The 18,016-nt window shown below is 45.8% G+C and overlaps 1 protein-coding gene across 3 annotated transcripts in view; it reads right to left on the bottom strand.

Annotated features, from left to right (window-relative positions):
* Nucleotides 1-1,858: 1,858 nt before the first annotated feature.
* LOC146796143 (uncharacterized) overlaps nt 1,859-18,016 on the bottom strand; it is a 182,823-nt gene continuing 166,665 nt past the window's right edge. For 2 of the 3 annotated variants that reach the window (XM_085628529.1, XM_085628527.1), the window contains one exon: nt 1,859-5,585. In XM_085628529.1, the coding sequence (XP_085484655.1) occupies nt 3,445-5,585 (2,141 nt within the window). In that variant the 3' untranslated portion in view covers nt 1,859-3,444. The remainder of the gene's footprint in view (nt 5,586-18,016) is intronic. The other variant, XM_085628528.1, reaches the window with a different exon arrangement.

The following is an 18,016-nucleotide window of genomic DNA, read 5'->3' as shown; positions in this document are numbered from 1 at the left end:
CCTAAATTATTCAAACAAAACAGATCCATACAGCAAAGTAAGCATTTAGTGGGCCCTTACAGAGAAGTGCATAGGTTACATATATGGATGACTATGACCTAGCTGGTAAAGACAGTGTGGGAAGGGATCTGAAACTTGTAGAACCAGCAGTCTCTGAACACTGACTTTTGAGACACAAGATGGCAGCCCAGAGAAAGCTTCTATAAATGAGAGCTCAGGGAAAATCTCCTTTCAAAGGACTGTGCAATCACAAAGGGCTCTATAGAGCACAAGCACCTCATTCAGCCAGAGGAGGGCCTAAGTAATCTTATAGATATAAAACTATATATACATTTAGCAAGGAACATTAGTAAGAAGGAAAGTTTAGGCATGGAAGTTGAGAAAGTGAGGGACCTTTGAAATGCTGGGCATGCATGCTAGTAGCATATGAGAGAAAGTCTGAGGCACGCGCTCTTGAATGGCCTACTGTATTTGGACATCTCACCAATAGGAAGAAGCTGACTGGGAGATCAGGGTAACTGGAGCCACAGTGCTCTCACTGCATCTATTGACACATCCACCTCTTCAAGATGTGATTATATGTCAAGAGCAAAGGCCCTTAATGTGTGCAAACAATTTTCATTCCTACTCTCCCACCAGCCATAGTGATTAAAAGTTACCATGGAAACAGAACTGTAACCATTGCATTCTAGCATGCTGTTATTGCAAACGCCAATTTAATTGCTTTTTCACTCTTGTTTTTAGATGAGTTTTCAAACAGTATGAGGATTGTATGAAAGGAAAATGTGCTTAAGTAAATGAGAATAACATCTTTGGTGTTTGACTACCTTATTTGTATATGAACCGTGAGTGAGATGGTTTGATTCAGTTAAGGAAATGGTTGAAATCACGGCCATGGTGTTTTGCTTGTGGGACGACTTTGAAGAGTTTTTCATAGGTTTTCTAAGATTGTTGCAGGATTAAAGGTTCCCTCTGTAGATTGGTACGACTGTGGGGAGGGGAGCATGCACTGCCTGAATAATCTGCTTTGTGGCAAGCTCTGGCTGTCACAGTCTTGGGCTCGGTTGAGGGTACCGCTATCTGTCTGGACATGCAGTGGATTCATCATCTTCATGAAGGGGTGTTTGTTTCAAATGAAGCACAAGTTTATTTTCTTTTTTTGTGAACTCAAACTTCCCGCAGGTATTATGTATATTGGAGCCAATTGATGTGGAGGAGTTGCTTGAGATTCTGCAAAACTAGATATGGGGCTATTTAGATACGAGAAAAAGAATGTTAATATCAGTTTTTGTTCTGAGGTGGACACGCTGGATTAGGGATTCGGTCAATGGATTACAGAATAGGTTGGATCTTCTGACGGATTTCACCGTTTTAGCACCAGGCTATCTTGAGTCCCAATGTTAGGTGCAGCTTGTGAAAGCACCAATTTAGGTTTTCATTGCTGTTTAACTGAACACTCTTAGCTGGTTGCGGAGCCTGCAAGTAGAATAGGTGGGATGCAGTGATGCATGCGTAAAGGTCGCAGCTAATTTTTTAACATAAGCCACGACTCCTAAAGGTAGGTTCAAGTGTATTCTGAAATCAAAAAATTGGTCAAATGCTTCCACCTTTTCACCTTTCTATTCTAGACAGATTACAAAGGCATCATTTTAGGTTGTGCTAAGACTTTAAACTTGCACAAAGTTAGAGCCTAAGTCCTTGACATAAAAGAGGTCTTTTCTAACCCAGAAGTGACATGAAGATTGGAATACGGGTTTTCATACCTGTTATTTATGTGCGGGAAATGTATATTTCTCAAAAGACAAATAAATGTGTATTGGATTTTATGAGTGGATACCTGTTTTTACTGCCTGTGTTGTTTCTTTTTTCTGGGTCAATAAGAAGACTAAGAAATAAAAAGGAAATCTCAGTTTAAGATCTGGATTGCTGACCTCTTTGAATGTTGAAGACTACAAGGAGTTTTCTTGAATCTTGAGACCTTGGCTTACAAACAATTATATCCTTCAGTTAATCATTCAACAACTTTTTCTGGTTTCTGAGTGTTAGCATAATTGGGGTAGAATTCTAAAAGCCAATGGCTTCACTATATATGTACTGCTTTGTTTCCATGGTCATTTGTACTAACTTTTGCAGTTAGATAGTTGGAAACAAGATGTTTATGCACTCTTGATTTTCATGCCATCTTTCAAGGTGCTATTTTTTTCTGTTTCCAAGTCGGAATTGCACCCAGGAGGAGCCCTCTTGCACAAGGTTATCACAATATCTGTGTTAGGAACTTTTCTATGACAAGCAAACCCAACCTTCTCACTTCTGCTGACAACACTGTTGTGTTTCTGAGGTGTGTTGTTTCTCAATTATTCGCGGCGATATGACACTTTACTATGTTTGCAAAAGCTCAGAACAATGTTTCCTGCCTACACCTGCTGCTCACCAAATGAACTTCTCAATTACTCAAGATTCCTGGTCCTTCCACGCCTAGTGTACAGGAGCTAATGGGCCTGACTACTCCCACGGGATGTCAGTGATTCCTGCTGCATTGAGGAGGATAATCTAAATGGGTGAATCAGTAATTCCCTACAAATGAAAGGCTGGTCTCTGTGGTTGCTTCCCAAACATTGAATGACCCGCTACTCCACACCTGTGGCAGTCCTTAGGATGTAGATCGTTCTGGAAATAAACACACAATGGTGCCCTTCAGTTTACCACCTATACACAGGTATTGTAGCGGATATGTAATGCAGTTATTCACTAGCTTCACATGTACTCCCATGATCAAGCACTACTGGGAGGGTTACTTTGCTTACACATTTCCCACCAAGTCCATTGTTGTTGCAGTTCTACAATGACATTTAGAAGGAGAGAAAGGGGACTGTCTTTAAATGTGCACCACATGCTGATAGACCCACTCCCCAAACTATATAACTGGGTAGAACAAGTCACACAGGCAAAAAACCAAAACATAATCAAAGTTTGGAAGTGACTGCCCCTTTTGTCACGCTGCTTCTTCGGTTTCTAACATTAGTTTGATTATGACAACGCTGTTTGAAGGACCTAGAGAGGACACGTTTGGCTTCAGACCTTTACAAATGCAATGTCTACCATGTATTTAATTGTTTATGACTGCAGTTATTCTTAATTTCTTCCTTCTACCGGTCATCAGCACTCGATCCTTTACTCCTTATGAGGTTCCTGCTGAAGATAAAGAGATATTAAACGAATCCTGATGCATCAGTGATGCTACAAGTATTTCATTCTCTTTGGTTGGATGTAGTGGTGGGTATGCAACTCCACTCTCCAGCACCAGAACACAATACAACTTTGTTTCTCAACTGTAATTCTGAAGATAGTTTGCAACTTTCAACTGCTGAAGGAATAGCTTCTGTTTAGGGAGGAGAATAGCTATAGACCACTGTCAAGCTGTAGGATTACGGACACTGAGGCTCCTCATGCAGTCATCTCATGCCCCTGGCTGCCCTGGACAGCAACAAAATCACCTGTTGTGTTTGTGTCTTTGGTGCTTGCTGGCTTTCGGCCACGAAATATAATTTTTCTGCCACCTCTGTGACAGAGCTGATGTTTGAGAAGGTGCTGTCTCTGACGAAAGCTCCTCCAACACTGGGAACATTTGTGAGGTTTCTCTCCAGAGTGGATTTTCAGGTGGGTTTTAAGGTTGCCCTTCTGACTGAACTTTCGCCCACAACGATGGCAGACGAACAGTGAATCTGTCCCATGGATCTGGCTGTGCACTTTAAGCTTTGCCTGGTCCGAAAACATTTTGTCGCATACTCCACAGGAAAAAGATCGCTCCCGGGTGTGGGATCTGTGATGTGCCTTGAGTGTTCCATTCTGGGCAAAGCTTTTCCCGCATAATGTGCAAGTATAGGGCTTCTCCCCAGTGTGAATTCTCTGATGTGTCCGGAGGTTGCCTTTCTGTATGAAACCCTTTCCACACTGGGGGCAAAAATAGGACTTTTCACCTGTGTGTATTTTGTAGTGCATTCTAACAGATTGTTCACATGTGAAATGCTTTCCACATTCAGTGCAGCCATATGGCTTCAACCCCAAGTGTGTCCTTTCATGTGTGATTAGGGAGATCTTCTGGCAGAACCCTCGACCGCACTCATTACATCTGAAAGGCTTTTCTGGTAAGTGTGTCTTCTGGTGGACAGTAAGATTGCCTTTCTGGTTAAATCTTTTCCCACACTGATCACATTCATGGGTTTTTTCTCCTTTGAGAATTCGCCGGTACTGTGCAGAAGGAAAAAAGGGGTTGAAGATATTCTCAAATTTAATTTGGGAACGAGGTCTTCCTCGTCGAATCACATGCTGTGGTTTCGGGATATGCTTGTTCTTCAGAAAGGTCTCACATTCAAGACAGGTGCAGGGACTTCCCAGAATGGGACTGGCCTGGTGTTGAGCAAACCTTGCAAGTTGGAGTAAATAGTTATCCCCCTGATTAGGTTCACCTAACATGATTCCGCCATCAACAGCCTCTTCTTTTACTGGATTATATAGAAATGCTTCTGCAACAATAAATTGTAATATCTTCTTACTGTCACCGTCCATTTCTGGATAGGGATACGAGCCATGTCTAGCATGAATGATAAGGTGTTTCTTAAGGTTGCCCTTAAGATTGAATTGCCTCCCACACAAATGGCATGAAAAAGGGAACCCATTTCCATGGATCTTGTTGTGTTCAGCAAGCTTCTCCTTGTCATCAAACCGTAGCTCACATATTCTACATGCAAATGACCTCTGTCTGGTGTGGGACTTCAGATGGGTGACGAGAGTTCCCTTCTGGGTAAATCCTTTGCCACATAGTGTGCACACATGTGGCCTCTCTCCTGTATGGATTCTCAGGTGAGTGCTAAGATTACCTTTTTGAATAAATCCTTTCCCACACTGAGTGCAGAAATATGACTTTTCACCAGTGTGAATCTTCTGGTGCATTCTGACGGACTGCTCACAGGTAAAATGCTTTCCACATTCTGTGCAGGTGAAGGGTTTCAAGCCAAGGTGAGACCTCTGATGTGTTGTCAGGTTGATTTTTTGGCTAAAACGTTTACCACAATCACCACATGCAAACGGTTTCTCCCCCGTATGAATCTTTTGATGCACATGAAGATTGCCTTTCTGGTTAAATCGCTTCCCACATTTGCTACAAGCATGGGGTTTAACCCCCATGAAGATTGGCTGGTATTTCGTTGGATGATATGTTGGGTCTAACGTGTCTTCATTCTTTACAGTTTGACCTTTCTTCCTACCTCGCCGCTTTTTCAGTGGTGGTTTCAAAGTTTTATCATCGCTGAAGGACAGTGTACAATGGGGACAACTGCATGATCGTCCCAAGGCTAGGTTCTCCCAGTGCTCCTTGGCATTCTGCAGTCGAACAAAATCGTTTTCACCTAGATAGAGATTTTCGTGCAGTTTCTGCTGGGCCTGCAACTGTTCGGTTTCTGGTTTGCAATCAAACCCTGCTGTGACCAGCAACCGCAAAATGTCCTCATTCCCATTTTCCAGAACAGTTTCTTCCGGCTCCTGCTTCACAAGACGCACAAGCTCGTCGCCGTTGACTACTGGAACTGCTGCAAAAAAAGGAAAAAGAGGTTTGGAATGAACAATTTCCATTATGACTGGGATTCAGAGTTCACATAATCCAGGATTCGCTTATATATTTATACAGTGAAATCCATAATCATGGTGAGATGCTTTCATCAATCATCCAGTCTTTATAAGATTGCATGATTTTGGAAAGCGCCATTCAGAATGATGGACAATGTCATTACTTGCGGACATGGATGAAAAAGGTCTAATCAATTTAGACTTTTCGGTATAGCTAGGGAGCACAGCATACATGCTGAAATGCCCCGTGAGGATGATTTGGTATGAATGGGGGTTCTTAGGACATGTATCCTGGTAAACGTACCTATTCCCATCAGTCACAGCAGTGTGCATCTTCTCTGCATGGCCATTTTGGAAGAAGGCGCTGAAGTAGCACGCTCATTAACCTAACATGCTTTCCATCAAGATGTACAGTCCAGGTGCAACCCTATAATTTCAAATTGACGACAGGGAGGTGCCAGCAAACTGGTATCACTATGTCACAACTAAGACTATCACTACTTTCAAGAAGGTAAGTTCAAATGTTAGCATTAGGGCTAGGTTAAGGTAATTTATTCAATGTAATTCAAGGCTAGGGTCAGCAGTAGGGTGAGGCTAAGGTTGGAATGAAAGTTACAGTTAACATTGGGGTTACATTATATCACTTATAGTTTCAATACAAGTACATTACGAGGAATTAAAGGGTTAGGGTAGGCTTAGGTTAAGATTAATTATAAAATGTAATCAACTCTACAACAAACACTGGCATAATGGGTAAAGGACATCTATTAGAACTACGGTTGGTATTACAATTTTGTTAATTTTAACTATTTAGTATAAGTCAACATAAGTAATTTTAATGTAAATTAAGGTAGCATTTACATCTGGATTGGTATTAGCAGCAAGCAATGGTAAATTAAATGTTATTTAATGTTTTTTTTAATACAATGTAAGTAGTGGAATATGACATGAAATATGTACCTTCCCATTTAATGGTGATCAAAGTACTGGCTCGGATATAGTGGTTGGTTGAGATAATGGACATCAAAGTCGTAACGTACAACCATGGTCCTGGGTGTAAAGGTCAGCGAGTTGTAGGAGGGGGAAGGACGAAAGGTTGTCCTTTGCGATGCAGTTATGAGCAAGGGCAAGCAGATTGATTATTTGGGTGCTGTGGCCAAGTCAGAATATAGACTGGAATTAGGCGATATATCCATTTTATCAATATCCAAAGTTTTCCTCCGTCCCAAAAGGATTGAAACATATGTCAAAAAGATCATACCTAGTTATTTGCAACTATTTGCAAGAATAACAACTTGTGACATACAAGTTACAAAAAGACCTCTGCAACAAATGTATGAACCCATTCAACTGCCTTTTAAAATCTGAACACGAGACCTGCAAGTTGCATGCCGTGCTGTGCAGAATGTGTTTTAATACTGCTATTAAAACTGTAAGATTATTGTTAGAGGTCCAGTGAAAAATATGCATTTGAGGGCCAGCTACGGGCTTTCTCGGGTAATGAGAGCCTCTGAGGGCTGGTTAAGGATCTGTTTGTTGCTTTAACTAACGGCTGAAATACGGCCCACCCGCCAGTATCCTGTGGAAACCGATTTCAGTCAACAATTTCAAAGACAGCAGTCTCCAGAACTCACGGCAGGCATACAATGAAAAGCCGTGTGACACAGCTCAATCCCTTAAACTGCATGCTAGTAAAACAATAATAATAATAGAACTAATGTGTAAACAAAATATACAGGTTGACAAGGATACAAAAGCCCCCTTCCCCAACAAAACAACATAAAAAACATCAATCCACATGATCTTATAAAAGAATTGGCTTCAAAGAAACGCAAACACTGTGGGTCTCAATTCTACTGTCAGCATTAGAGGTACACGTTCTGATTCTCATGTAGAAAACCACAATCACTACCTTTACACATGAACGAAATTCTGTGCATTGTAGCCTCAGGAAAAACATCAAGACTAGCTCAATCCAACAACAAAGAAGCAGTATTCGACTGACCAGCTGAATTGCAGGCAAGATCTACCACACACACACACACACTTAGATCATAACATGTTTCCCAGGACCTAAGTGGGCTTCTCCAAAACCTCTCAGTGAATCATCCTGCAAAATCAAGTTACGCATAGCCCACCACCTGTCATCAGCCAAGTTGACAGTGCTATAGGCATCTTTAGCACCCATAAATGGTCCAACAAAATTAATCTCTGAGAGTTCGTATGCCTCAATGTTTCCCAAGAACCCATAGACAAACTCCCTGACCACAAATTATTATTATCATGGTGTGACTTCTGCTTGTACTGTCTTATCTAATTCTAAACATTTGCTTGAAGTTGGTAGTTCTGTCAGATGACCGTTCACCCTTTTTCTCCTCCGGCCATTCACTAAGCCACTTTTTAGCCTTATGTTCCCTTATTAGACTGAAAGAAGAAAGACCAGTTGTACTGGGAGTGCTATTATGATACGCCTAAATGTTCTTTCTGAAAAACTCCACTACATCAACTCTACAAATAACTGCAGATTAATGCTTTCCTTTATCATTTGATTGACCTGTACTCAGGTCCATTGGAATGTGGGCTATAAAGGGCAACAGCATAAGGTTTACCATCCAGTTTCCTAAAAAAAAAGTTAAACACCATTATCAGTAATAAACTCTTGTGTGATCCCTCCGGAGCAAGGATCTTCGACAGAAACATCGATAGAAACTCAATTACCACCTTCGTAGTTAAGGTCTCCAGAAAATCATAAAATGCCCATTTTGAAAAGTAATCAACCCACACAAGCAAATGATGCATACCCAAAGGCATAACAGTTAAAGGTCCAAACTCCAAAGCAACTTGTCCCAACTATTGCAGGAAAAAGGCATAGACAATAAAACGAGTGTCTTCAGTTTTCAAATGTTTACTGGATAACCAACATTTTTCACACTTGTTCATATAATCCTATACTTGCCTATCCATAGCAGGCCACCAAAAAGATTGCCTTAACGTGTTATTTTGTTGAGGTGCTACTCAAATGATCATAAAGTGCAGCACCAGTAATCCTATCACATAAACTTACAGTAACAACAAACGTATTGCCCCAAAGCAAAACCCTGATTTAATGATCACCAGTGAAGACACTTGGCAAAAACTCTATCGTGCCTTAAGATTTCTGATCTTTGGCCAACCATGCTGCACACATTTAATTGCATTTTTTTCCCCTCCATTCCACTTGAGCCATCAAATCCTGGCAATACAGGACAACATTCAGTATAGCCACTATACATTACATAGCATCACCTTTATAGGCTGCTTGCTCATCTCTAACAGGTAATACAGACAAGAAGTTTGCTCGAACATTAGCACCACCTTCAATGTCCTGAACATCAAAATGATGCTAATGTATTTAAGATGAGATACGAATGAGCCTAGATGATACAAACCCTGTTCCCTTCTCTCCCAAAAGGTCAATTAAAGGCTTGTTGTCAGTACAAAGAACATAGAGCATGCCCCACACATATGTTTTGAATTTTCTATGCCCCAAGTGCAATATAAGGCGTTATCTTCTATTGTACTATATCTTTGTTCAACCGCTTGTAGTTTTCTTAAAGGAAATACAATAGTATGACAAAGAACAGCACCAATTCCTACCACATCTGCATGTACAGGTATTGTGCCTTTGTTACCAGAACAAAGGTCTTTAAAGCTAGAACATTAGCAAGCAAATACTCAATGAACAAGTTACTTCGGTAATGCCTTATCTGATAGAGACATGATCTAGCCGCAGATTCCTTGCCTTTGAATTTTCCAGGCATCAGACTGAATCCGGAATATTTTTCTTCAAGTAATATCCCTGCGCGGGGTAGGTGGCGTCAGTTGCATACACATGGCATCATATGCGCCGGAAATGACATTCGCGTCACCTATGAAGGTGCCACCTCGGTGCGTGATGTCAGTTACTTTTTCACGACTTTCCACGGAAGAAGCGCTGAGCCATGAAGTGTACTCACATTGGTGTGTTTGAAAAACTAGGGCCCTGAAAGAGATCAGCCCTGATCTAGAAACCTGTCCGCAGTGCGGGAACGATGGGTGGGTAAGGAATCTGCGGCTAGATCACGTCTCTACCAGATATGGAGTTACCGCAGGTAAGTAACTTGTCCATATGATAGAGACATCTAGCTACAGATTCCCTACTTTTGAACAGATACCTAAGCAATACCATCCCTGGAGGAGGGACAGCGGAGAAGTTCAGGCTAGGAAATCCTGCAGTCCTGAACAGCTGAAAATGTAGTTCCTGCAAACTTGATTGTCAAGGCAGTTATGTTTGGTAAATGTGTGCAGGAATGCCCACATTTGCTGCCTGACAGATGTCCTGGACTGGGACCTCACGTGCTAATGGAGTGGTAGCAGCCTTAGCTCTGGTGGAATGAGCCCTTAAGCCTTCAGGAGGCTGCTTCTTGGTCTTCTTCTGCACTGCCTGACCCTTCTTTGCTTCAACATACCCCACAAAGAGTTGGTCATCCACCCGGAACTCTTTTGTGCAGTCAAGGTAGAACCACAATGCTTTTTTTAGGTCCAGACAGTGGAGTCACTCCTCTTCTTTAGAGGGATGCAGAGCAGCGTAGAAAGTGGACATGGTGACAGATTGTTCCAAATAGAAAGGTGTAACCAATTTCGGGAGGCAAGAGGCCTTAGTGCGAAGCACCAACTTGTCAAGGAATATTGCCAAGAAGGGAGGCTTGGATAATAAAGCCTGCTGCTCACTCATCCTTCTGGCAGAGTTAATTGCCACTAAAAAGACTGTTTTTTGTTGTTGTTGTTTATTGGTAAAATTTTATTTATCATTTTCAATATAAGAACACCCCATTTAGTGACAGTTGTACAAATCGTAATTGTAACAAATTAAGGAGGAATCGCATTTATGTTGTGCTAGAGTAGTGTGAAGACGCGACGTACAGTATGGTCCAAACCAATGTCTGAGAGAAAATGCTCATGTGCCCAGCCGATATACAACACCATAGGATGAATGGGGCTGTAGCGGCCATGGTGGATCTAGAAGGAGACAAAACTCATCAAGGCCCAGCATACCAACATACAATAGTGGCATTCGCAATATTAATACAATATTGCAGCATATATCTCACAGAGTCAGTCCTGGTCAGTCATGCTAGAGTGAAGTGTGCAGGGGTTGCTAGATATCTCTTGGATGAGACGTTGGTGGCTGCATCTGGGCATATAGCTCGCTAGTTGCATCACAAAAAAATAAAGACTGTATGCCACTGTGCAATAGTAGGGTCTTGTCTACTTCCCCAACGTATTGCAACCTCATTGTCAGCGATTCCCGGAACCCGAGGCGTCCTCCATTCAATCCCTCGCTGACGGCTCCTTTCAACCTTTCATGCAGGGTGCTGGCGGTCCCTTTAACCTGGACTGGCTGGGAGCAACTACGGACCCGCCCCCGACGACGTCACGGATATCGGGCCAATCGGAGAACAGCGACAACGCTAAGACGGAAGCTGGAAAGGAAACCAGCGCGAAAGCCCGAGGAGGAGACGAGGAGAGTGAAACGAATAGGACGGAGGAGAAGAGAGGAGCACGAGAGGCGACGGAGAAGAGAGGAGCACGAGAGTCGGAGGACTGGAGAGGAGCGGAGAGAGTTGCTGAGCCAGGAGGCCAACTACACCACGTCTCGCCCCGCCACGCGCCCGGAGGAGCGTGGCTGGGAAAGGTACGGGGTCGTATCCTGGGCTACTTAAACACACGGGGAGGGCGTTAGGGGAGGTTGTTCACTGTTGGGAGGGCACCTGGGCTGTGGCCGTTTTGTTATATCCAGAGAGCCCTCACTCACCTACTGACTTCTATTCACACGAGTGTTATTTTGGTGCTGGAACCCCGGTGACTCCTCACTCCCCTTTCCCCCTCAGAACCCGAGAAGGCGAGAAAGGTCCCCTAAATTTTGGTATTGTTTTCCCTTCTTTACATATTCCATGGAGTCTTCGGGCAGACACAGACTTCCGCAGACCGAGGAGAAGAGGGGGACCAAAACAACCAGAGGAGAAGAAGAAATACCAAGAAACTGTCCCAACCAAAAGAAATAAAACCTTACTACACCTACGTCGTCTTTTGGGGTCCTTCCTATAGACAGGGGAGCATAGCGCCCAGGCGACAAGTGGCGAGCCAGATAGGAGCCGCGGGTAACCTCCACCCGACACAGGATGGAAGCGCTCGTTCACCAAATGAGAGAGGGACAGGCTAAAATGGAATGGGCTATAAAACGGACTTCCACGCAAGCCGAAGCCGACAGGGCCGTCTTCACGTCAGCCATACAAGCACAAGCGGAGAATCTGGTGAAGTTGACCGAAGGACAAAATCTCCTTATGGCTTCTCTAGGGCAGGCTAGAACCCCCGCCCCTCCAGGAACGGTGGTTCCCCTCCAAAAGCTTACACCCGGAGAAGATCCGTTGGCCTTCTTTCTCAACTTTGAACGGGCCGCCCGCGCTAGTGCCTGGGCAGGGGAGCGATGGCCCTTTTATCTTGCACCTTTGCTGGTAGGGGAGGCCCAGGCGGCATATCAGACTGTGAACAAGGACGGAACTGCCCCCTATGCCCTAGTGAAGCAATACATTCTTGATCGACTGGGAGTGGACGAAGAGGCACACCAGTTGCGATTTCGACAGGAGCGTGGCGCTTCCGGGGATCTACCCAAGACTCTCTTCTTTAAATTAAAAGAGGCGGCAGATTTGTGGTTGAAACCCCACAAGTCCACTATGGAGGAAGTGATGGGAAAAATATACTTGGAACAATTCCTCGAAGCACTTCCCTATCCCAGCCAACGCTGGCTGAAACAACATGCCGGCTTAACCCTAGAACAGGCCGTGGACATGGCCACCTCGTATGTCAGAGCCCAAGGTCGAGCCCCACCTAAAGAACCCGAACGCTCAACCAAGCCTCTTGTCCCGGGAAGAGGAGATCGCAGGACAACTAAAGCCCCCCCTGAGCCAGTACGACCCCGAGGAGCCAGGCCAGAAAACCCACCCTTTTCCGGTCCCCAGTACTATGACTGTGGGGAGTGGGGACACCTGGCTCGCTATTGTAGGAAGAAGAGGGAAAAGGAGGAGCCCATGGATGTGAGCTACGCACCCCATTCCCTTCTCTTCGCTCAGGAAACAGGCCCTGTCTTTTACGTAAGTGTCAAAATACAGGGAAAGGGAGTTAGGGCATTACTTGACTCAGGCTGCAAGCATTCCGTAGCAAGACAAGAACTAGTCCACTCCTCTTGGGTTCTACCAGGCCGGAGGGTGGGAATCAGGTGTGTGCATGGGGAGGTCAGGGACTACCCTCTAGCCACCATCCAACTACAAACACCAGCAGGGGCTACCATGACTGCGATAGTGGGCGTCCTTCCAGACCTCCACGAACCTGTTATAATAGGAACCGACAATCCCTGTTTTACTTCAATGATGTACGAAGTGTTAGGTACCCTCAAGCCTTGTCCTGTCTCGGTGTTGACCCCAGAGCCCTGGGCGAAAGACACCCACTTTCGTACGGCCCAATTGAAAGATGCCAGCCTAGTCCATGCCTGGAACAAAGCCCGAACAGAACTAAACCAAGGGAATAAGACGTATCCCACTTTCGTTGAGCGTAATGGTCTCTTATACCGGCTAGCAAAGGAAGACGCTATTCCCCAACTACTGGTTCCCTCCACCTTTAGAGATCAAATTCTTTTCTTTGCACATGCCCATCTTTTGGCAGGGCACGTGGGGGCTGAAAAAACCGGACAAGCCATCCTCCAACATTTCTTCTGGCCCGGCGTATATGCTCAGGTCCAGAAATATTGCCAAGAATGCCACATATGCCAGCGGCGCAATCCATACACTCCTCCTGCGGTCCCTTTACAGCCTCTCCCGATCATAGGCAAACCGTTCGACAGGTTAGGCATGGACTTCATTGGACCCTTGCCCAAATCCAGTCGAGGACATCAATATGCCCTTGTTTTGGTGGATTACGCCACCCGCTATCCAGAGGCCTTCCCCCTTAGGGCAGCCACCACTACTACCATTGCACAGCGTCTAGTTGAAGTATTCTCGAGGATGGGCTTCCCTAGAGAAATAATCACTGATCAGGGTACCCCCTTTGTGTCCAAACTTATGAAACAAGTATGCCAGCAGCTCAACATCCGACACATAAAAACCTCAGTATACCACCCCCAGACAGATGGGTTAGCTGAACGCTACAACGGTAGCCTCAAACTAACCCTCAAAAAACTTCTGTCTGGGGATGGGAAGAATTGGGACCAATTGTTACCATTAGCCCTTTTTGTACTAAGGAGTCAAACCCAGTCTAGTTTAGGAGTGTCCCCTTTTGAACTCCTCTTTGGGCGGAAACCCAGAAAGACAGTTGGGAAACAGAAGGGAAACAGGAAGCCGAGGCCCTGCTTGATTACACCCGCCAATTACAATCCCGGCTGCACAAGTTGAGAACCCTAGCCCACGAACACCTACTTATCGCTCAACACAAACAAAAATCCTTTTACGATAAAGGAAAAAAATGGAGGAACCTATAGGTGGGTGTCTGGGTCTTGGTGTTGTTACCCACGTCCACACAAAAGATGAGGAAGGAGTGGCAAGGACCCTTTCAGGTACAGAAAAAAGTGGGTAGAACCACTTACGTGGTACAGACGTCCCGAAACAAAACCCAGCTGTACCACATTAACTTATTAAAGAAGTGGCTTGGAAAACCTCCGGTTTCTTCCCAAAACGTCTCCCTCACCGTCCCCCTGTGTCATACCGTCAAGGAGGTACCTATCAATCCCAATCTCTCTACCAGTCAACGGGGTGATCTAGACGCTCTTCTACTCCGGTTCGCGGGGGTGTTCTCCGACCAACCAGGACGAACCCACCTAGCAGAACATACCATCCCTACCCCAGCAGGTATCACTGTCAAGCAAAAACCCTACCGGATACCAGAGGCCCGACGAGCGGCCTTTCAAGCCGAAATACAACAAATGTTACAAACCGGAGTTATCACCCCGTCTCATAGCAACTGGTGTTCTCCGGTGGTCCTGGTGCCGAAACCGGACGGAAGCATCAGGTTTTGTATAGGCTTCAGGGCTGTAAATAGGGTGTCCAAACAGGACGCCTATCCTCTTCCCGGGTGGACGAATTGGTGGAACGCCTTGGGGAGGCCAGGTACATAACGACTATCGACCTCACAAAAGGGTACTGGCAGATCCCACTGGCTCCTGGGGACCAGGAGAAAACCGCCTTCTCAACACCCTCAGGGCAATACCACTTCACTGTCCTCCCATTTGGGCTGCATGGCGCCCCTGCCACCTTTCAACGAGCCATGGATTCCCTTCTGAAACCCCACCTTCCTTATGCCTCTGCTTACCTGGATGACATTGTAGTCTTCAGCAAAACCTGGCCCGAACACATACAACACCTGACCAGGGTTTTAGACAGCATTTGTCAGGCAGGTTTTCATATCCATGCCAAGAAATCCCGATTCGCTTATCATCAGGTAAAATATTTAGCGTTTTTATTGGGGGACGGGACCCTAAAACCACAGAACGAAAAAGTAGCAGCTATTCAGGCGTTGACCTACCCCAAAACCAAAAGAGACCTAAGGGCATTCTTAGGATTAGTAGGTTATTACCGACGATTCATCCCGCAATTTGCCGATCTAGCTGGACCCCTGACGGATCTCCTCCGCAAAACCCAGGCTTCGCCCCGCTTGCGGGCCCCCACGGACTTAGAGGCTAAGGCCTTCCAGTCTCTCAAGGACGCTCTCACATCCTCCCCTGTGTTAGTGACCCCTGACTTTCAGAAGCCCTTTATCTTACAGACAGATGCCTCAGGTGTTGGGATAGGGGCAGTGCTCTCCCAGGAGGATGCTGAGGGGTGTGAACGCCCAATTCTCTACATCAGCAGGAAGCTGTTTCCCCGAGAGCAGGCTTACTCCACGATCGAAAAAGAATGTCTAGCCGTCCATTGGGGGGTGGAGAAACTACGTTACTATTTGGAAGGTCGTTCATTCATCCTTTTTACGGATCATGCCCCTCTCACATGGCTCTAGCGTAACAAAGGCCATAATGAGCGAATCCTCCGCTGGTTCCTGGCCTTACAGCCCTACCGCTTTGAGGTTAAGCATCGAAAGGGGTTGGACCAAGGGAACGCAGACTTTCTCTCCAGATATCCGATTTCCCCCGATCGTGAAAATCCGGGGGATGGGATGTGTCAGCGATTCCCGGAACCCGAGGCGTCCTCCATTCAATCCCTCGCTGACGGCTCCTTTCAACCTTTCATGCAGGGTGCTGGCGGTCCCTTTAACGTGGACTGGCTGGGAGCAACTACGGACCCGCCCCCGACGACGTCACGGATATCGGGCCAATCGGAGAACAGCGACAACGCTAAGACGGAAGCCGGAAAGGAAACCAGCGCGAAAGCCCGAGGAGGAGACGAGGAGAGTGAAACGAATAGGACGGAGGAGAAGAGAGGAGCACGAGAGGCGACGGAGAAGAGAGGAGCACGAGAGTCGGAGGACTGGAGAGGAGCGGAGAGAGTTGCTGAGCCAGGAGGCCAACTACACCACGTCTCGCCCCGCCACGCGCCCGGAGGAGCGTGGCTGGGAAAGGTACGGAGTCGTATCCTGGGCTACTTAAATACACGGGGAGGGCGTTAGGGGAGGTTGTTCACTGTTGGGAGGGCACCTGGGCTGTGGCCGTTTTGTTATATCAAGAGAGCCCTCACTCACCTACTGACTTCTATTCACACGAGTGTTATTTTGGTGCTGGAACCCCGGTGACTCCTCACTCCCCTTTCCCCCTCAGAACCCGAGAAGGCGAGAAAGGTCCCCTAAATTTTGGTATTGTTTTCCCTTCTTTACATATTCCACGGAGTCTTCGGGCAGACACAGACTTCCGCAGACCGAGGAGAAGAGGGGGACCAAAACAACCAGAGGAGAAGAAGAAATACCAAGAAACTGTCCCAACCAAAAGAAATAAAACCTTACTACACCTACGTCGTCTTTTGGGGTCCTTCCTATAGACAGGGGAGCATAGCGCCCAGGCGACACTCATGCATTGCAAGGAGAAGTGCAATCGCGACAAACCGTCGGACCTCCTTTGGGACATCATGTACATATCCCAACACATGCCAGGAGATAATATATGGAGCGCTGACACGTTTCAGACACTCACCCCCAGTCACAGATCTGGGTTGAATCCATCATCGTTCTTTAGCTCACTTCGCCACCCCAGTTCAGACCCAGCTATATGCAAATCAGTCTTGACTCTGTGCCTCATGGGAGCAATCCAGCCCGAACTGCCAAGCCAGGTCCTCCCTGGACCAGAAACAAGCATCCTGGGACCGGTTTCCGGGTAAGACCCGTCATCTGCCAAGCTAGCTTGAATCCAATGGCAAAGTGAGCAAGAGACCCATGTCTGGGCCTACCCTGCCAACTTAGGGCAACAAAGCACACACGAGGAGTTGATGGACAGAGAGCTGAAACTTTTCAAACACTCACACTCACCCCCAGTCACAGATCTGGGTTGAATCCATCATCTTCTTTAGCTCACTTCACCACTCAAGTTCAGACCCAGCTAAATGCAAATCAGTCTTCACCCTGTGCCTCATGGGAATAGTCCAGCCCAAACTGCCAAGCCAGGCCTTCCCTGGACCGGAAACAAGCATCTTGGGACTTGATGATGACTGATGAATAAAAGCAGGGAAAGTGGACACCCCTGTCTTGTGCTCCAGCCAGTGTGAACGCAGAGGTTAACGATCAGTTGACATGAATGTGAGCTGTCGGTTGAGAATAAAGAAGCTTGATTAAGGATGTGAACCCACGCGGGAGGCCAAGTTTCTGCAATGTTGCTTGTAAAAAAGGCTATTCAAGAGAATCAAAGGCCTTCTCCATGTCAAGTAAGGCCACAGCTGCAGGGACATCAGGAGCTATCCTGCTCAACACAGAAAACAACGTGCATAGATTTATGGAGGTAGACCGAAGCGGAACAAAGCCCGACTGGAGAGGAGAGATGAAAGTTTCAAGATGGAGAGATAATCTAGTAGCTGATACCTTCACAAGAATTTTATCATCAAAGTTCAATGAAGACAGTGGCCTATAAGATTGACAGTGTAGTGGTTGCTTACTGGGTTTTTACAGCAGAGTTATAATCGCTTTGCGTAGCGTGGAAGGAAGCACCCCAGTTTCAAGGGATTCAGCATAGAGTTCTAACAAACTGGGAGCAAGAAGATGTTATAAGTATCCTGTGAGCCCATCAGAGCTGGGGGCCTTTGACCCATTCATGGAGTCAATTGCGGGGATAAATTTCCTCAAACATTATTGGTTTGCTAAGGACTTGTTGCTGCAGAGAGGACAGCTAAACCATGGTGATCTCCGATAGGTAATC

Source organism: Triturus cristatus, chromosome 10 (genome assembly GCF_964204655.1).
Source record: "Triturus cristatus chromosome 10, aTriCri1.1, whole genome shotgun sequence".
Classification (NCBI taxonomy): Eukaryota; Metazoa; Chordata; class Amphibia; order Caudata; family Salamandridae; genus Triturus; species Triturus cristatus.
Note: the sequence above shows the minus strand (reverse complement) of the source record. Positions and strands in the feature narration are given on the sequence as shown.